Source organism: Capsicum annuum, chromosome 3 (assembly GCF_002878395.1).
Source record: "Capsicum annuum cultivar UCD-10X-F1 chromosome 3, UCD10Xv1.1, whole genome shotgun sequence".
Taxonomy (NCBI): domain Eukaryota; kingdom Viridiplantae; phylum Streptophyta; class Magnoliopsida; order Solanales; family Solanaceae; genus Capsicum; species Capsicum annuum.
In genome coordinates this window covers 16,223,442-16,245,993 of record NC_061113.1, presented here as the reverse complement: position 1 = coordinate 16,245,993, position 22,552 = coordinate 16,223,442, and the positions used below count along the sequence as shown (strand labels likewise).

The following is a 22,552-nucleotide window of genomic DNA, read 5'->3' as shown; positions in this document are numbered from 1 at the left end:
GCAGTTATCAATAATACAGTATTAGTAAGCTCAGATATCAGTTATCAGTAGTTCAGCTATTAGAACTCAGTATTCAGCATCACTACGATTTCAGTTATAGTTTATACATTCATGCATGTATCCTCATTCATCATACTCATGTTCAGTAGTTACAAATTCTCTTTGTATGTTTATCCAGCTTATACATATCATTCATTCAGTATTGTTCATGCATATGAACCCTTGCATTTAGCCTTACCTATTTAGCATACCAGCATATTCACACGTACTGAAGTATACTTTCCTGTGCTATGGTGTCCTATACTATAGGTTCAGACGCACGGGATCTCTAGCACCCATAGCAGTTCAGATTTATCCAGCAGCAGTAGACTTAGCAGTGAGTCCTCATCATTCGAGGATTACCCTTATTTTATTATTGTATTAGATTCAGTATTTCAGCAGACGGAGTTAGTTGGGGACTTGTCCCATTAAATCCTTATGCAGACAGTTTAGAGGCTTTTTCAGACTAGAGTTTTTCAGACAGATGTTCAATTTTAGTATTTTGATACTTTATTTAGTTGTATTTTTGTTTTGAAACTTTTGGCAAGTTTTCACCAATTTTTTGTATTTTTTTACAGTACAATACTCAGTTATAGATATCAGTCATGGGTTAGCTTGTGGACCTTTAGGATTGTGAGCACCTGTAGCATCCAGGGTTTAGAATTCGAGCGTTACAGTTACTTGATATAAAAGTTGAACATCCTGTTGCTCATGTTCATACTCAAAATGGCCATGTTGAGTCATTTATTAAGAGCCTACAATTGATAGCAAAACCATTTCTAATTAAAAAAATTGCCTACTACTATTTGGGGTCATGCTATTTTACATGCAGCATCACTTGTTCGTCTCAGGACAACTCATTATAATAAATACTCCCCATTACAATTGGTTCTGGGTCATGAGCCAAATATTTCTCATCTACGAATTTTTGGATGTGTTGTATATGTGCCAATTGCACCACCTCAGCATACTAAGATGGGGCCCATAGAAGGTTAGGAATATATGGGGTTTGATTGACCCTCTATAACGCTACCTTAAACCATTGACAAGAGATTTATTTACTACTTGATTTGTAGATTGTCGATTTGATGAAATAAATTTTCCTCAATTAAGGGGAGAAAAACGTGAACTTAAAAGAGAAATTACGCGGAAAGTTTCATCATTATCTCATTTTGATCCACGTACCCCCATATGTGAAAGTGAGATTCGAAAGATCATTCACTTACAGAAATTAGCAAATCAAATGTCAAATGCTTTTACTGATTTGAAAAGGATAACCAAGTCACATATCCCTACAACGAATATTCCTGTCCGAATTGAAGTTCCAAAAGAACAATCTTCTAAAGTCATAGCTTCTGAATCCCAAGCACTCCTGAAGCGTGGCTGACCATTGGGTTCAAAGGATAAAGATCCTAGAAAAAAAAGTGTGAAAAATGATAAAGATAGTATTATAAAAGATTCTCCTAAACAGACTCAAAATCTGATTAATCCTGATATTCCTAAAGAAATCAGTGAACCCGAGACTCAGTGAATGAAGAACTTCAATAAGTTCTACTAATGATGAGGTAAATTTAGATTGATCAAAAATTATGGCCGATAATGTTTTTGCATATAATGTTGCACTAAATATCATGCAAGACAATGAGGACCTTGAACCTCTATCTGTCGAAGAATGTCGACGAAGAAAAGATTGGCCAAAATAGAAAAAGGCAATTCAATTAGAATTGAATTCACTTGCTAAATGGGAGGTTTTTGGACCTGTAGTCCAAACCCCAGATGGTGTAAAACTAGTCGGCTATAAATAGGTCTTCGTACGTAAAAGAAATAAGAAAAATAAAATTGTAAGATACAAGGCATACCTCGTTGCACAAGGTTTCTCTCAAAGACACGGCATTGACTATGAAGCATCATATTCACCTATCATGGATGCAATAACTTTTCGATACCTCATCGGTTTAGCTGTACAGAAAAATCTTGAAATTCATCTAATGGATGTGATTACAGCTTATCTTTATGGTTCACTTGATAATGACATTTACATGAGAATCCCATAAGGATTAAAAATGTGTGAAGCATATAGTTCAAAGTCTCGATAATTATATATTCAATCAGATTACAAAGATCGTTGTATGGTCTAAAATCATCAGCGCGTATGTGGTATAATCGCCTGAGTATTTAAAAAATGAAGGATACATAAATAATGTTATTTGTTCTTGTATTTTCATTAAGAAAATGGTGTCAGGGTTTGTCATACTCGCTATTTACGTGGATGATATAAATCTCATCAGGACTCTAAAAGATGTCCAAAATGCAATCGAATATCTAAGAAATAATTCAAAATGAAAGATCTTGGAAAAACAAAACTTTATCTTGGTCTGCAAGTTGAACATTTAGCAGACGGAGTCTTCACCTACCAAACAGCCTATACCCAGAAGATTTTGAAATATTTTTACATGGACAAACCATATCCATTAAGTACTCCAATGGTTGTTCGATCACTTGATGTAAGTAAAGATCCATTCCGACCTCTGGAAAAGGGTGAAGAGATTCTTGGTCCCGAAGTACCATATCTCAGTGCTATTGGTGCATTTATGTACCTTGCTAATGCTACAAGACCGGATATAGCATTTTCTGTTAATTTACTAGCAAGGTATAGTTCTTCCCCTACGCGAAGACACTGGAACAAAATTAAGCATATATTGAGGTACCTAAAAGGGACTATTGATATGGGTCTATTTTATACTAACAAAGCTAGTTGAAATCTTGTTGGTCATGCAGATGCAGGTTATTTATCTGACCCACATAAAGCACGGTCCCAAACAGGCTATGTGTTTACATGCGGAAGTATTGTAATATCATGGAGATCGACAAAGCAGTCCATCGTTGCTACTTCTTCTAATCATGTTGAGATAATTGCAATCTATGAAGCAAGTAGAGAATACATATGGCTGAGATTAGTAGTACATTTCATCAAAGAAAGATGTGGCTTGAAGCTCGATATCAAGGTACCCACAATTATATTTGAAGACAATGCATCATGCATAGCTCTACTAAAAGGAGACTTTATCAAGGAAGATAAACGAAGCACAATTTGCCAAAGTTATTTTTCACGCACGATCTTCAGAAGAATGGTGGTATTGATGTGCAGCAGATCCATTCCTCTGACAATCCAACAGATTTGTTCACCAAATCTTTATCAACTTCAACCTTTGAGAAGATGGTACATAAGATTGGAATGCGAAGACTGAATAAGTTGAATCGAGGTCTTCTTCAGGGGGAGTAAGAATATGTGTTATACTCTTTTTTCCTTAATCAACATTTTTATCCCACTAATTTTTCCTGATAAGGTTTTTAATGAGGCATCACTCAAATGTGTATTCAATAGAATTTTCTTTACATGGACTTCTATGGGGGAGTGTTAGGAAAATTATTGTAGAAGTCCATTCATCATCCAAATTATTAAGGATCATCCACCTTGTTAGTGGAAAAACTTTTATCTTCCTTTTTAGGCTATAAATAGCCATGCCATAGTCTTCATTTTGTAACAAGAAAAAAATAAGACATAGTTGAAAATACAATATATATATATATATATATATATATATATATATATATAAAATTCTCTTGTTTCATTTCCATATATGTTGGTCTACTTTTGGTTTAATTTATAACAGAAAAATCAAAGTTGTGATGTGTATTGTTAGATTCATTAGGGGGTTATTTATAGGGAGTTATTTTGAGCCTCCATTTAATTTATATATCTACTTGTGGAGCCTTCCGTTAATATGTACTTCCTCTGTTCCATTTTATCCGTTCTAAATTGGGATGGCACAACTATTAAGAAAAATAATAAATAACATGGCTAGTTTATCATAGTATCCCTATTAAATGGTGTTTACATATTAATTTAAAGAAAAAGTTATTAATGCAAAGGGTAAAACATGGAAAAATAATTATCTTATCTTGATAAGTAAAAAAGGACAAATAAAATGAAAAACCAGATTAGAAAATTTGGGACAAGTAAAACGGGACGGAGGGAGTATATCAACTTGTGAAGCCTTCATTTAATTTTATGTTTGCAGATATTTGCTTGTCTAACAAACATATTTTACGTTCTACAATTTGAAGAGAAGGGACAATAAGGTCTTTTCATTTAAAGCCAATAGACAAATTTATTATCTTTTAATATTGTATAAATTGCAAAGTTTGAGATGATTTTATGCATTTATTTAGGTTGATTTTTTTCAATTCATTTAAGAGTAGATGGTTCAGATTTTACCTCGTACACTTTAGTTGAATTATCTAATGGTCCAAATAAAATTGTCCAACATCAAACATTTTTTTATTGAAGTTGTGGTTTTAGCCTAGTTAAATTTCGATAAATTAAATTTCGTGTGAGGCCAATGGAATTGATTCGTTAAATTTCAAGGGGTCATTTCGTACGTAAATAAAATTATCTTAGATTATAATTCTGAGATTATAATTCCTGGATTATTTTTTATCAGATAAAAGGTGATATAAAATAGTCTCATGATTGATGAGATAAGATGGGTTATACCGAGACTAAATTTGGTACTATTAGTTTAATTATGTTTGGTTGATGGTATAACTTAGTTCTAAAATAAAGTTATATCATCAATCGAATATCGTATAAATTTTATTCATAAAATATCTCAAATTTATTCCTGAGATATCGTCCTATCAAACAACAAGTATTCTAACAACCACATGTTATACATTGTACAATTTGAAAATAAGGGACAATATGATTTCTTCAGTTAAAGCCAGTAAGTAGGGAAATATATATATATATATATATAAGTGAAAGAGGACAGTAAAAATTGAATTCACGTTTGGGAGACACCCAATATAACCACCAGGGCATTTAATTATGTATTCTAAAGATAAAATTTGGTATTAGTTTTATCAATGTTTGATTGATCGTATAGATGAATTACGGGATAAAGTTATACCATCAATCAAATATGGTATAAATATTATTTACGAAACATCTCAAACAATTTGAAGATAAGGGACAATACGGTCTTTTCAGTTAAAGCTAGTAATTAGGGGAAAATATTATTATTTAATCTATATGTGTGTGTGTGTGTGAATTACATATGGAAAGTGAAGAGGGACAGTAAAAATTGAATTCACGTTTAGTAAGTGAGAAACACCTAGTAAAACTATGACGACGTTCAGTTATGTATTCTGAAGACTAAATTTGATATTAGTTTTACCACGTTTGGTTGATGGTATAAATTAATTGCGGGATAAAGTTATATCATTGACCAAACATGGCATAAACTTTATATATGAAATATTTCAAACTTATTCATGAGATATTCCACCTTGTACATCTTACCAAACAACAAGTATTCTAACAATCACCTGTTTCGTTGTACAATTTGAAGATGAGGAACAATACGATCTTTTCATTTAAAGCCAGTAACTAGAAAAAAATATTATGTTCTAATATTGCCCTTGTATATAAACCAATAAGTTGTTGGACAAACACGACTTAAAATAATTGTACAAAAACATAATATGTATTGTACGAAAGCTTCAATGAACAACCCTCTAATTTTTACTGAGTTTGAGACACGTGTATTGTAATAGTGAAAATAGGTATACTTCTCTCCTTGTGAATCATTACCAATTAATCTAAGACCCCTTATCTTCTTCTCTCTCCACTCTCCCTCCCCCCCAGCCCACCCCACTCCCCCCTCTCACTCATTAGTACCGACAGAATAGCATATATCATTTTTAAGCTTTCTTTGAACCATTTGAAGATTGAATATCTGAAATTGAAAATTCCCAATTACCTTTTTAAAATTACGGAAAGAAAAGAGAGATCTTCATTCTACACTTTGTTCTGTGTAATAGTTAGAAACTTCTAACTATTGAGAGGTAATTTCGATGAGTTAAAGTGAGATATTCAATACAATGACATAGTTCTGCTTTGGAGATTTCTTCCCTTCTCATCCAATTTCATGGATGATTTTTTTGTGTTTGTAGTGTCGCTGCTAATTTAGTATCTTTACAAGGTATGAAATTCTCTGATGGTTATTGTAAAATTACATGTCTTTAGTTCTTAGTTGAGTCTACTCATGCATGCTCTGTTTAGAATTTTTTGGTCAAATTTTTTGATTTTATTTGGATGGGATTTTCTTAGAGATCATAGAAATCTAAGAAGATAGCATTGTGTATTGTTCTAGGGGGTTTTCACTCTTTCCTTACATCTTTCATCACTGTTGTTCTTTACTTTTTTTTTTTTTTTTTTTACTAATTTTGTACTTCTTTCGCCTCAAAATGAAAGACCTACTTTTTTTTTTAGTCTCTTTCAAAAATAATGACCTTCCTTTTTTTTTAGCAATTTTTTAATTTTAATTTTCTAAATGGCAATCAGACCCCACTATGTGGAAATACACTGAGTATGTTGTTGTAACTTTCTAAATGACATGTTTAAGACTATAAGATTGAAGAACATTTTGATACCTTTGACATATATTTAATTGAACATCACAAGATCCAAATATCTTCTTTATTTTTTTAAACTCTATGTCAAGTCAAATTAGGTCATTCTTTTTTAAACGGAGGGAGTATATCCATGTCCTCATTCACTATTTTGTGTCGATTGCATAGTCATTAGAGGTACTAATAAGAATAGAGACATTCCCCGTGAACAAGATTCTCAATAGTTAGTAAGCATTCATGTCGCGTGAATTATTTTGATTGTTTTTCACTTATTTATAATGATATTGGAGTTGACTGAGTTTTATTTTTTTGACAATGGCATTTGTTTTAAGATCTTATTTTACATAAAAAAAAATATTGAGTTTGTAATAGGGAAACAAGGTTGTTGGAACTCAAGGTGAGCAAGATGCGTAGTACACCACTTGGTATAACGACTTAAAAATTTGATGAAATATATGAAATTTATGATTTCGTATGATTTGATTGCTTTATCCCTCCTCGTAGTTGCATTGCAGTATTTTTGGAGTGTGAGGGTGGTTGGCATGGTTCCAGATGCATTTTGGTGCCTTTTGTGTGATATTGTGATTTTTGGTGGTTTCGAAAGCCTTATTTCAAACTTCGATGGATATCTTTTGATCCGTGCAATAAATGACTAAACAAATTGCGCCAGCAAATTCAGAACATCAATTTTAGGGTGGTAACATATTTGAAGTGATTTTACGACTTTTAAATCTCATTTCGATTCTAGATTTGGAAAATTACGATTTCGAGTTTCGGGGGTCAACTTTGTGAAAATGATATTATTTTTTTTGAAATTTTGATACAGCAATTGAGTCTGGAGCATCGAATTTAATGTGGTTGTATAGTTCATTTGAATATATCGGGCTCTGAACGAATTCCTGACATCCTGTCGAATTTTGTTTTTGGACCCCTCTTTTTTTCCCATTCTTTCACCTTAACTCTTGAGAGTTAAACCTTAAAATAGTGTGAGAACATAAAATTAAAGCTTGTGGGAGCTTGAAAAGCTAGATTAACATCTATTTCTTGATTCTATTACGGATTTAAGGTGAGATGTCATCCTTTTCTACGCTAATTCTTGATTAATTTTTCAAAACTTCAAAAGACTTAGGGCTTGAAAAGTGAAGGGGTACAGTAAAAATTGAATTCTCGTATAGTAGGTGGGAGACAACCCGTAAAACCACGAGGGTGTTGGTACGCCGACGGGATAAGTAAGGATCTTTCATGTATTGAAATATCTCATAGAATTATTTTATCCACCCTCCATATGATATAGTAATTTCACCTTCCTAATATAAATAACGAAATAAAATAATCTCATATTTTGTTAGTACTTCGTACCAAATATGTAGTAAAGTTAATTCAAAATTTTGTCTCAAAATTTATTTTCTTATCCAATGACTAGACGACCCCCAATCTTTAAATTATAAATTGGACAAGGACCAAATGGGATATCTGATTTTATAATGGCTTAGAAATATTCTCTAGTTATATGATTTATTTTTTCACGAAAGATTACCCAAAAAGAATAACATAGAAGATCGATAAATATACAAAATACATTTTTTGAGATTTTTGTAAGGTCATTACTTTCATTCAAATTGTAAGTGAGCTTATTAAATTAGATCCTCCATAGAAACTGAAAATATAAAGCTTGAATGTATTAATTCTTTTTTTTTTCTTTTCTTAGAGGGGAACGATTCTGTTTATTATGAACTTTTATATTGACAAGAAGAAAAATATATTTTAAGTAGTTTGAATTTTTTTTATCCAACCAAAAGAAAATAGAATTTGAACTGATTTACAAAAATAGTCATGCTCCTCTTTAACCGATCTTCAACATTTTTTCTCAAACTTTCATAGTGTGGTTTAGCAGCTTGATACCTCTATGTGATAGAAGCGGATTCAAAAAAAAATATTTTTATATATTTGAAATTACAGATTCAATATTGAGTAATATTTATCATAATTTTTTTTCTATATAATATATCAATATTTTGTGTCGAAAGTGTTGAATTAAGTTTAACGTATAGCCAATAAGCTACAGTAGTCATTGGTCAATGGATACATAGATCAAAAAGATATTATCCAAATGAGTTTCCAGGACTTTGTTCTAGTAGTTAAAATGAGCATGAGATTTATGAAATAGCCGCACGTCACCAATAAACATTTTATCACAAATATTGGGTCAAAGCCTCGAGAGAAAGGAATTGGAATTTCTTAAGAAAATAAAAAATCTAATGCAGCAAAATTTAAGCTAATGCAACTTCATTAACATTATTAGTTTCCTCTGCCCACCATAGATTCTTCTCATCTCAATTTATGTGATGATTTTTTGAGTTTAAGAGTCAAATAAATTACTCTTTAACATAATTTTATTTGTATTTTAAAAATATTTTGAAGTATTAATTATTGTAACTTCTTGTATTTTTAGATGTTTCAAATATGTAATTTTTATTTTTAAAAAAATTATATCCCAACATATAGTCAAATAAAAAGTTTGAATCTCAAAAACTGGAAGCCTTACAGAAATTGATCAATCGAAATTGAATTATTGTATGCAGGTTAGAAGTAGACATTTTTGTTTCCGTACCGCCGACAGTGTATTATTGAATTCTTTTTTATTTCCTTAACCAAAAAGTGAGATATCAATAGAATAATGAATTTCTTACTTTTTAATTACCAACAAGAAGGGTAACAAAAGGATTTTGTGGTTTTTAACAATTAAATCAAGAATCAAAGTAAGAAAAGAAAGAAATTTAGCCTTAAATCTGTAATAGAATCAACAAATAGATGTTAATCTAGCTTCACAAGCATCCACAAGTTTCACTTTTAAGCTCTCACGCTATTTTAGGGTTTAACTTTCAACTGATAACGTGAAAGAATTAACAAAATGAGTCAAAAAAAAAAAAAAACCTAAAATGAACTGCTATATATTGCAGAAAATCTACTATAGTGCAGATTTTTCTAAGTCCAAACGGACTTCGACGGAATGCTCGAAATTCGTTCGGAGTCCGACATATATAAACGAACTATGCAGCCACACTAAATTCGACGTTCCGAGCGCAGTTCAATTTTGAAAAAATATCGTTTTAACAGAGTTGAACCTCGAAATTCGAAATCATAATTTTACAAATCAAGGATCGAAATGAGATTTAAAAGCCGTAAAATCCCACCAAACATGTTACCGCCCTAAAATCGATATTCCGGAGCTTCTGGTGCAGTTATATTTTTTATCTGAGGTTGTCTAGATCAAATGTGGGTTCCACACCTATATTTTCAATTTTTCATCTTTTTGACCAACAGATCGAAATGGGTTCATCGGGACCTGAATCAAGGGTCTATCCAGCCTAAAATTGACATTCCACCATCCGTCAAACGGATCAAAATATATCCACATAGATTCAAAATAAGGTTCTCGAAGCCATCAAAAACTGCAATATCGCATGAATGGTGCCAAAATGCATTCGAAAATCGTGTGAATCACCACCACAGCCCAGAAATACCATAATGCAACTACGGGGAGGAATAAAACAGTTAAATCACACCAAAACAAACATTTTACATATTTATCAAATTTTTAGGTCGTTATGAATAATTCAAGACCAAACACTTTGAGAACTATTAGGCGTAATTTCCTGTTACTTTTGGTAGATGGGCTTCTAAGATATAGTACTTTTGGTGGATGGACTTTTAGGCTTCTAAGATGTAGTACTTTTGGTAGATGGACTTTTAAGATGTTGTACTAGGGTTAAGTTTAGAAGTGGTCCTAAAATGAGTTGGCCTTGATACTTTGTTATTTAAAAAAAAAAAAAAAAAAAAAAAAGGACAAATTACACTAAGCCACAAACCTAAGAGACCTTGTTACCTAAAATTCTTTACTTTTTAAATAATTACTTAAATCTCAAATTTTATATTTTACTCTTGATACATATGAATAAAACCTCCACCCTACTTTAACTCTACAATTAATGCATACAGTCTATTTATCTTTGAAGATTTTTTTTTTTAAATATTTCATCCCCTAAAATCTCTTCCAAATTATCAGCAATTGATACAACTTTCATCTCTTTTACTGCAATTTCTTCACTAATGTCATTGTCTTTTTTTTTTTTTAATCTTTTTATCAACTTTTCTATTGTCAATTTTGTATTCTTTTTCAACTTTTAAGTTAGTACCCATGAAGGAAAAGATGAGAAATTGAACAATCAATTATTAGATTTCTGACGAGAACGACCAAAGTGACGGTGGTGGTGAGGACGAATGACGGAGGGAGTGGTGGTGGTGGCTTATGTGTATCAATCATAAGTAAATTGAACAATCAGTTGTTAGATTTTGGACGATAACGATCAAAGTGGCGATGGTGAAAAAAAAGAAAGACGGGGGGTGGCCAAGGTGGCAGTGATGTTGCGGACAAATGACGGAGGGGGAGGTGAAATTATATGTATTAATCATAAGTATCAAGACATATACATATGTATCAATCATATGTATCAAGACATATACATATGTATCAATCATATGTATCAAATAAATGTATTTAATATATATATATATATATATATATATATATATATAAATATATATAAAGAACTTGTATATTCTTTTCATAATTTTAAGGATGATGCATATGTTTTTTGTTCATTTAATGATTTCACCAACCTCATTCAGTTTGGATATCTCTCAATTGATATATATGGTATTTTATTTAATTTCGTGATATATTTTTACACACACCATTGATGCATTTTATTCTGTGAGAAACGATATGTGTAACACTGATATAATAGTATGAAAAATATGTATTGGTGTTGTTAATCAGTTATCAAAATATATACATTACCGGTATGATACATTTATTGTTGGAATACTGGTGATACATATGACATATACTTTGTGATAGTGATTCATATTTTAAATTTATTTATATATGTTTGATATATTTAACATATGTTTAAGAGTAAATACATAATTACCCCCCTGATCTTGTCCGAGATGTGCAAATAGACACCTAAACTTTAACTTCGACCTATTACACTGCGATTCTTCTTTATTTCTTTGCAAATACACTATTTTGACCCTCTGCGTGTATACACGCGCCACAAGCGCGTGAAAGGGCTTGAATTTGACTTTTTTGACCAATTAAAAGCTGCTACGTGTAACATAATTTAATATATAATTTATATTTTTTTTAAATAATATTTATTTATTTTTAAGAATTATCCCTACCCCCTCTCCGCCCCCCCTCTCCCCAACTCACCCACTCTTTCTTCTTCAACTCAATTCACCATTAAAGCTTCCATTGAAGTTTTTTTTTTTAAAATCATTCATTAAAACTCCATTTTACAACTAAATCATATCATTTAACTACCTACCATTTCTTCTTCAACACAATATCTTCTTCAACACTATTAAAGCTCTTCAACACAAGTCACCATTATAGCTCCTCCATTGAAGATTTTTTTTTTTTGAAATCATATCATTAAAGCTCAATTTTTCCATTAAATCGTATCATTTAACTATCTTTAAAACTAAATTCAATCATAAAACTATTTTTTGAATTGATTTGAAAAACAATGAACGGGGAGAGAGAATGGTGATGGAGTGGGGGGTTTGGGGTGCTTGGGGAGATGCTGATGGGGTGGAGGTGTTGGATGGGGGTGGGGGGTGCTGAATGGGGGTGTGGAGTGGAGGAGAGCTACTAGGGGGGAGTTGCTGGATGGGGTGGGGTGGGGGAAGAGGGATGGAGTGTTAAATTAAATAAAAAGTAAAATTTTATTAATTTTTTTTTTTTAAATATAAATTAAACATATTTGACACATGGCAGCACCTGATTGGCGTGTGTATTTCACTCTCCTTGCTGTGACTGAGATTCAGCGAAAAATGATGTGTCTGCAACGAAATAAAAAAGAATCGTGGGGTAATAGGTCGAATTCAAAGTTTAGGTGTCTTTTTTAAAATCTCGGCCAATATCAGTGGGGTAATTATGTATTTACTCTATGTTTAACATATGTAAATTATTTATTTTGGTGTGAGATTGAATTTTTAATGGTTAGTGAGTGATATTACGAAATTTGTCATTGTGATATATCTGGTTTCAGATGTATCATTGTGATAAATCTGGAACCATATGTATCATTGTAATACATCTGGAACCAGATGTATCATTTCCACGATTTGTGCCTAATTTTACTCCTGATAATAACTGAAAATAGTTACTTTCTTATTTAACTAACCACTAAATTACGAATGTATCACAATGCATATGTATCAAGGTTAAAAATACGTATCATAAATATTAAAATTCAGGATATCATGTAATTAAACAAAATTATAGGAAAAAGTATTAGAACCCATTAAAAATTCGGGATTTATGTAAGTTACCCTATATAAAATCTTATAAAAATAACTTTTAGGGAAAATGACAAAAATAACACTTCACTCTAAAATAATTTCACCATAATATCCTCCCAAAATTAATTACCTATAATTAGTCATTAAATTAATTCCTACTTTTATCCATTTCGCTATAGGTTCCGTCTCCTTCTCAATTTATTTATTTTTTAAAAGTTTTTCTAGTTCCATTTAAAAAAAAAGTTGCCCATTTTTCTTATGAAAAAGAAATTCAATATTTTTACCTTTTTTTTTATTTCACTACTATATTTTTAAAAAAATTAAAATGTATCAAAGTGGTATAAGTGTGGTATCAGTTTGTTATAGAAACTGTATATGCATGTGTAGGTTCCCTCTCTTTTGAAAAAGTGCATCAATATGGTATAAGTGTCGTATCAATTTTGTATAGGGATTGTATATGCATGCATAAGTTTCATCTCTTTTGAAAAAGTGTATCAATATGGTATAAGTGTTGTATCAATTTGGTATAGATGTATATACATATGTCTCTTTTGCAAAAGTGTATCAATATGGTATAAGTGTTGTATCAATTTGATATAAAAACTATATATGCCGGAAAGTGAAGGGGGACGGTAAAAATTGAATTCAAGTGTAGTAGGTGGGAGACACTCAGTAAAACCACGAGTACCTTTAATTATGTATCTTGAAGACTAAATTTGGCATTAGTTTTAACATGTGATGGTGTAAATTAATTTCGGGATAAAATTATAGCATCAATCAAACATGGTATAAATTTTATTTATGAAATATCTCAAATTTATTCGTGAGATATCCACCTTATAATTCCTACCAAATATTTATTAAAAATTAATAAATATTTAATTTAAAAAGAGAAATAGTATTATATGTCATTGATGTATTAGAAAATTAATAATATTTAAATAAAAATGAAAATAGACGTTTACGACACGTCTGCTGCAACTGTTTCAATCATAATTTTATTAAATATCTCTCCTAATTAATTATTATGGCTCATATAAGTATTAAAATATTAACAATATTTAATAAAAAGGATAAAACAGACATAAAATATATATTAAATTTTAATGTTATAAATTAAGTTGGCGTCCTTCAACCGTGTCTACATCACCCATAATTAATTATTGTAAGTCATTTGCGTATTAGAAAATTAATAATATTTAATTAAAAAAGGAGAAATAGACATTTATGATATGTCCGCTTCAATTGCTTGAATTGTAATTTTACTAATTATCGCTCTTGATTAATCATCTAAGTGTTAAGAAATTAATAAAATTTAATTAAAAAGATAAAGTAGACATAAAATGATAAATTAACTCTGGATGTTTTAAATTAAGTTGACTTCTTATAAGAGTACCATTTGAATTTTTTTCACAAATATTTAAACGGTGGTCTCGACATGCTTGGCGATCAGCTGCTCCATGATTTTACTATATCACCTCTAATTAATTATTATAAGTCATTTATGTATTAGAAAATTAATAAATATTTAACTAAGAAAGAGAAATATATATTTATGATTTAAAAAAAGAAAATAGATATTTATGACATATCTACTGCAACTGATTCAATCGTAATTTTGCTAAATATCGCTCCTAATAAACTGTTATGAGTCATCCAAATATAAAAAATTTAATAATATTTAATAAAAAATAAAATAGACACAAAATGGTAAATTAACTCTTCATGTTTTAAATTAAATTGACATCCTTCAAGCATGATTTTCCTATATCACCCTTAAATAATTATTATAAGTCATTTATTTATTAAAAAATTAATAATATTGACTTAAAAAAATATTTATGACATATCTGTTTTTACTGCTTCAACCGTAATTTTACTAAATATCACTCCTAATTAATTATTGTGAGTTATCACTCATCTAAGTATTAAAAAATTAATAATATTTAATAAAAAGATAAAATAGATAGAAAATGATAAATTAATTGTTGATGTTTTAAATTAAGTCGACGTCTTATATGATACTAATTTAAATTTTTTTCACAAATATTTTTTATAAGAATTTTGCTATATCATTTCTAATAGTCGTTATAAACCATTTAAGATATGTTTGTTTCGCTGCTTCAATCATAATTTTGTTATATAACCCCTAATTAATTATTGTGGTCGTCTAAGCATTGCAGAATTTAAATTGACATTTGTGATTTATTATTGTGAGAGATAAATATAATGCACTATCCAATAATGTTTAATAATATCATATTTTTTATATGCAAAATATAGCATCCCGTACTTAATTAATATACTACTCCGGTGAGTTATTGATGATTACTATTGGATATGACAAAATTATGTTAATTTTAATAGGAGTAACATAATCAATCACTCTAAATTAGTTATTATGAGTCATCTAAGTATTTAAAAAATAATATTTAATAAAAAAATGAAATAGACATAAAATGTGAAATTAACTCATAAAATGTGAAATTAACTCTTGATGTTTTAAATTAAATTGTCATCCTTCAAACGATGATTTTACTATATCACTCCTTATTATAAGTTATTTATGTATGAGAAAATTAAGAATAACAAAATGATATGTCAACATAAAAAATTTGATTGACTATCAAAATTATATTAGTGCGATATTAATTGGGAAGAGACCGAGGAAGACATAAAGCAACATATACTATTTGAAAATGAAATAAAAAGTATTATAAATAACAATAATTTACAAAAATATTTAAAAAATTGATTGATAGTAAAAATTTTATATGTGCCGCATAAATTTGGACGAAGAGACTAATCATATTTTATTAAAAAATTATGTAAAATATATTATAAATCATATAATTAACAATTTTAAAAATTTAAAATATAAAATATTTGGCTGGCTCTTGCAATTATATCATTGTCACTTAAATTGAAATAGAAAAAAAAGTATTATAAATCACAATAATTAAAAACTTAAATTATTTTAATGATTAATTATTTAAATTCTATTTACTTTACATAAATTAAAATAAAAATATATATATTGGGCCCGTGCTAGCACGGGCCGTGCAAATCTATTAGGTTTCGACATGTCTGCTTCAGCAAGCTTCTTGCTCCGTGATTTTACTATATCATTATTAATTAATTATTATAATTTTTTTGTATATTAAAAAATAATTATATTTAATTAAAATTAATAATATTTAATTTAAAAAGTAAAATAGATATTTATGGCATGTTTGATTCAACTGCTTCAACATGATTTACTATATCAACCCTAATTAATTATTATAAGTTATTTATATATTAAAAATAAATAATATTAAATCCACAATTTTACTATATCGCCCCTAATTAATTATTATAAATCAGTTATGTAATAAAAATTAATAATATTTAATTAAAAAAAGTAAAATAGGCATTTATGATATGTGTGTTTCAACAATAATTTTACTATATCACTCCTAATTAATTATTATAAGTTAATTATGTATTAAGAAATTAATAATATTTTATCAAAAAAGTAAAATTTACATTTATAACATGTTTGCTTCAACTACTTCAATCATAATTTTACTAAATATCACCCCTAATTAATTATTATAAGTCATCTAAATATTAAAAATTAATAATATTTAATAAAAAGGTAAAATATATAAAATGATAATTAACTCTTGATGCTTTAAAATAACTTGACGTCTTATATGAGATCCACTTAAATTTTTATGACAAGTACTTTACTTATAGTAGTTTGGTTATATCACTTTTAGTTAATTGTTGCAAGTTATTTAAGTCATGACAGTTTCGCTGCTTCAATCATGGTTTTACTAAATCACCCCTAATTAATTAGTATGGCCATCAAAGCATTGTGCCGCTTAAATTTGAATAGCAAAAGTATTATAAATCACAAAAATTAAAATTTAAAATTATTTAAAAAATATAATTGACTATCGATGAAATAAATTTACTATATTACCCTTAATTAATTATTATAAATTATTTATATATTAAAAAATTAATAATATTTAATTAAAATTAATAATAGTTAATTATAAAAGTAAAATTGACATTTATGACACATCTGCTTCAGATGGTTCAACCGTGATTTTACTATATCACCCCTAATTAATTATTATAAGTCATTTATATATTAAAAAATCAATAATATTAAATTCATAATTTTACTATATCACCCTTAATTAATTATTATAAGTCAGTTATGTATTAAAAATTAATAATATTTAATTAAAAAAGTAAAATAGACATTTTATGATATGTGTGCTTCAACAGTAATTTTACATTATCACTCCTAATTAATTATTTTAAGTTATTTATGTATTAAAAAATTAATAATATTTTAATAAAAAGGTAAAATTTACATTTATAACATGTGTGCTTCAGCTACTTCAATCATAATTTTACTAAATATTAACCCTAATTAATTATTATAATTCATCTAAGTATTAAAAATTTAATAATATTTAATAAAAAAGGTAAAATACATAAAATGATAATTAACTATTGATGTTTTAAACTAACTTGACATCTTATATGAGGTCCACTTAATTTTTTTGACAAGTATTTTATTTATAGTAATTTTGTTATATCACTTTTAGTTAATTGTTTTAAGTCATTTAATACATGTCTGTTTTGCTGCTTCAATTGTGGTTTTACTAAATCACCTCTAATTAATTATTATGGCAATCAAAGCATTGTGCTGCTTAAATTGGAATAGAAAAAGTATTATAAATCACAATAATTAAAATTTTAAATTATTTAAAAAATATAACTGACTATCGATGACAAAAAATTTGGACAAGGAGAGTAACACATATTATTTTAAAATTACATAAAAGGTATTATAAATTACAATAGTTAACAACAACAACAACAACAACAACAAACCCAGTATATTCCCACATAGTGGGGTCTGGGGAGGGTAAAATGTATGCAGTCCATACCACTCCCCCCGAAGGAGTAGAGAGGCTGTTTCCGATAGACCCTCGGCTCAAGACAAAAGACCATAGACCAACAGTCGTGCAACATGATAAAGAACAAAGAACCAACATCCACAAAAATAAAGTATAATTAACCAAAAGGCAAGCAATATGCTAAAGTAACAAAAGAACCAACATTCACAAAAAAAACAGTATAATTAACAACCCAAGGACCCCCTCCCCCATAACTGGAACTCCCAACCAAGCTATCCTTAAACCTTCTAACTACGGACTACGACTCGACCACCCACCCTAGCCTTCTAGTTTAATACTCTTCCTCCAAACCTTCCTATCTAGGGTTATGTCCTCAGTAAGCTGTAACTGTTCCATGTCACGTCTAATCACTCCTCGCCAGTACATTTTTGGTCTACCCCTACCCCACTTGAAACCCTCCAAGGCCAACCTCTCACATCTACGGACTGGGGCATCCGTGCCCCTTCTCATCACGTGGCTAAACTATCTCAACCTCACTTCCCGCTACTTATCCTCCACCGAAACCACTCTCACCTTCTCCCAAATAGTCTCATTCCTGACTCTGTCCGCCTTCGTAAATCCACACATCCAACGCAACATTCTCATTTCCGTAACCTTCAACTTTTGGATGTGAGAATTCTTAACAGGCCAACACTCCGCCCCATATAACATGGCCTACCGTACCGCAGCTCTATAGAAATTACCTTTAAGCTTAAGAGGCACCTTCTTATCGCATAAAATTCCCGAGGCAAGCCTCTATTTCGTCCAACCTTCCCTAATACGATGGGAGACATCCTCATCAATCTCTCCATTCCCCTGGATCATAGACCTAAGATACTTAAAACTATCCCTCCTACAAATCGCCTGCGACTCCAACTGCACCACCACATTATCCTCTTGCCTCAAGTCGCTAAACTTGCACTCTAAGTACTCCATCTTGGTCTTACTCAACCTGAATCCTTTAGATTCCAGGGTCTGTCTCCAAACCTCCAACTTATCATTAACACCTCGGTGTGACTCATCAATCAAAACTACATCATCCACAAAGAGCATACACCAAGGAACCTCCCCTTGTATATTTCGCATCAACACATCCATCACCAAGGAGAATAGAAACGAGCTAAGAGTAGATCCCTGGTGCAGCCCTGTTAAGACCGAAAAGTGCTCGAAATCCCCTCCCACAGTCCTTACCTGAGTCTTCGCCCCCTCATACATGTCCTTAATCAAACGGATGTATGCCACTGATATCTCTCTCTCCTCCAAGCATCTCCACAGAACCTCCCCAAGAACCTTGTCATACGCCTTTTCCAAGTCGATAAACACCAAGTGCAGATCCTTCTTCCTCTCTCTATATCGTTCTACCAGCCTCCGCACAAGGTGAATTGCCTCAGTCATCGATCGACTAGGCATAAATCCAAATTGATTCTCCAAAATAGGCACTATCTTTCTCAACCTCCGCTCTACCATCCTCTCCCAATCCTTATCGTGTGACTCAAAAAATTAATACCACGGTAGTTGTTGCAACTTTGAATGTCTCCCTTGTTCTTGTATAAAGAAATCACTGTACTCCATCTCCACGCCTCGGGCATCTTAGCGGTCTTGAAAATATTGTTAAACAAATGGGTTAGCCACCTCAATCCCGCTTTGCTAGCATACTTCTAAAAGTCCACTGGAATCTCATCGGGCCCCGTCGCCCTGTCCCTTTGCATCTTGCGAATAGCCTCACATATTTTCTCGACCTTAAAACGCCGACAGTAGCCAAAATTGCAAGGCTGCTTAGTGTGCTCCAACTCTCCTAACACAATACCTCTGTCCCCCTCATCGTTCAGGAGCTTATAGAAATACGACTGCCATCTTTTCTTAATTAGAACGTCCTCCACCAAAACTTTTCCATCCTCTCCTTTAATGCACTTCACTTGGTCCAGATCCCGACCCTTACACTTTCTAGTTTTGGCAAGCCTGTACAACCTCTTTTCTCCTCCTCTCTCCTCTAAACCCGAATAAAGTCTCTCAAACATTGTTGTCTTAGCAGTCGTAACTGCTAACTTAGCCTCTTTCTTAGCAAGTTTGTACTCCTCCCTGCATACCCGCTTCTCCTCTTCTTCCTTACTCTCAACCAACTTAATGTAAGCCATCTTCTTCTTAACTTCTTCATTCCACCACTAGTCCCCCCGATGCCGGTCAGACCATCCCCTAGAGACACCCAAATCCTCTCTAGAAGTCTCCTTAATGCAACCCGCCGCCCTATTCCACATACTATCCACGTCCCCCCGACACTCTCATGCCTCCATCCCTTCCAACTTTGCCTCTATCTCTAAAGCACTGACCGGAGTCAGGCCACCCCACTTAACTCTAGGTCGACCCTCCCCACCCCTCCTCTTCTTGCCCATCTTAATAACCAAATCCATCACCAGAAGTCTATGTTGGGTTGCAAGATTCTCATTCGGAAAAACCTTATAGTCCTTACCCAAAGCTCTATCCCCCTTCCTAAGCAGCAAAAAGTCAATTTGGGTCTTAGCTATCCTATTACGAAAAGTAACCAGATGCTCCTCTTTCTTCGGAAAGCTGGAATTCACTATCACCAATCCAAAGGCCCTAGCAAAATCTAACAGAGAAGTACCCTCATCATTCCTATCCCCAAAACCAAAGCCACCATGCAAACCCAATTAATCGATACAAATCCCACAAAAAATACAGGCAGCGAAATACTGGAAAACTGCGCGATAAAATAAAGTACAAGGATATAAAATAAAGTAAAAATAAAATAAAGGGTTAGAAATCACCGGGAGTATTCCTGCTATAGCTGGTTACTACAGTTTTGGTGTCGACATTTGTTGCCTGACTAGGGCCGCCGGCAAAGAAGCCGCCAGAAAGTCGCCGAATTTCACCAGAATGACGCCGGAATTTCACTGGAATATCGCCGGGGCGTCTCCTTGCTTTTGCCATACGCTGGTCACCAATTTTAGTCGAACTGACTATTTTATTCGGTTTCGATCGGTGCTGCCTCAATGATACTGTGAGAATGGGACTCGGGAGAGAGAGAGTGCCGGGGGGAGGGAGACCTGGGGACTGGGGAGGGAGAGATCAAAGGAGAGGGAGTGGGCCTTACCTGTGCCGGTGCGTCAACACCGGCGTCGAAGTCGCTGTCGCCGGTAGTCGAAAGTGCCCGTTTGAGTGTAACGTTAAGAGAGAGAGATTTACAATAGTTAATAACTTAAAATATTTAAAAATAATTTAATCTATTATATATTTCAAAAAATATGTAAAAAATATTATAAATCACAATAATTAACAACTTTAAAAATTTAAAAGATATAAAATATTTGATTGACTCTCAAAATTATATTAGTGTCACGTAAATTGGAATAGAAGAAAAGTATTATAAATCACAATAATTAAAAACTTCAGTTATTTAAAAAATATAATTGACTATCAATACCATAAAAGTTTGGACAAGGAGAGTAACGTATATTATTTGAAAATTACATAAGAAAAATATGCATGACTAGATAACCCTTTATTATATGATTAAAGATCTAAACTTAAAAACGCATCAAATTTTGTCATTTATATAAATAAAATATACATAATTATCTTGTGAGACTTGGATCCTTAAAAAATACTATCAAGTAGTTAATATGTTAATTTTGTGTAATCATGTTTTATAATTCATAATTCGAATTGATATCAATTTAACTTATCGTACATAATTAAAATATTTTAATGTTGGGCCCGTGTTGACGCGGGCCATGCTCCTCTAGTTATGAGGATAATTACAAAGTTCTCGACAGAGACACTTATTTAGTCTTAATGGCCAAAGGAAGATCAAAATCAGAAATCCTAAAAGAAAAGATTACTGAATTTGAAACGCACAGGTTTAATGCTACACTAGAAACCTGGACTATAGCATGCAAATTATTTGAATTATAAGACTTTTCAAACCAATTGGTAAATTCAATTAAAAATTATATTGAAGGACAAGGAGTTTATTGCAGATTCTTTAGCATATCCATGGAATTTCAAGACGAAAAATTATATTTTTCAATAATTAATTAATTGTGGTGGAGAAATTAAAAACTTTTAGTATCAGTGCATCAGGAATTGATAAATATAGAGAGAAAAGTAAAAATTGAATTCACGTGTAGTAGGTGGGAGACACCCAGTAAAACCACGGGGGTGTTTAATTTTGTATCCTGAAGACTAAATTTGGTACTTGTTTAACCATGTTTGGTTGATGGTATAAATTAGTTTTGGGATAAAGCTAACATCAATCAAATATGGTATAAAGTTTATTTATGAAATATCTCAACTTATCTATTAGATATTCCACCTTATACATCCTACCAAACGACAAGTATTTTAACAACCACATGTTACTGTGTACAATTTAAAGATAAGGGACAATACAATCTTTTTATTTAAAATCAGTATTTAGAAAAAAATATTATTTTTTTATATGCATATAGTTTTTACATACGAAAAGTGAAGGGGAACGATAAAAATTGAGTTCATGTGTGATAGGTGGGAGATACCCATTAAAACTACGAGGACGTTTAGTTATGTATCCTAAAGACTAAATTTGGTGTTAGTTTTACCATGTTTGATTGATGGTATAAATTAGTTCCGGGCTAAAGTTATACATCAATCAAATATGGTATAATTTTTTTTTTTTATAAATATCTCAAACTTATCCATGAGAT

General features: G+C 31.1%; 1 protein-coding gene across 1 annotated transcript in view; it reads right to left on the bottom strand.

The window, feature by feature from the left end:
* The window catches only part of LOC124896586, a 31,757-nt gene extending 12,438 nt beyond the window's left edge, over positions 1–19,319 (bottom strand). The window contains exons 1-2 of the mRNA XM_047408169.1: positions 19,215–19,319; positions 19,044–19,154 (exon numbers count right to left, since the gene is read on the bottom strand). Coding sequence (XP_047264125.1) covers positions 19,044–19,154; positions 19,215–19,319 — 216 coding nt within the window. The remainder of the gene's footprint in view (positions 1–19,043; positions 19,155–19,214) is intronic.
* Between the last annotated feature and the right edge of the window lie 3,233 nt (positions 19,320–22,552).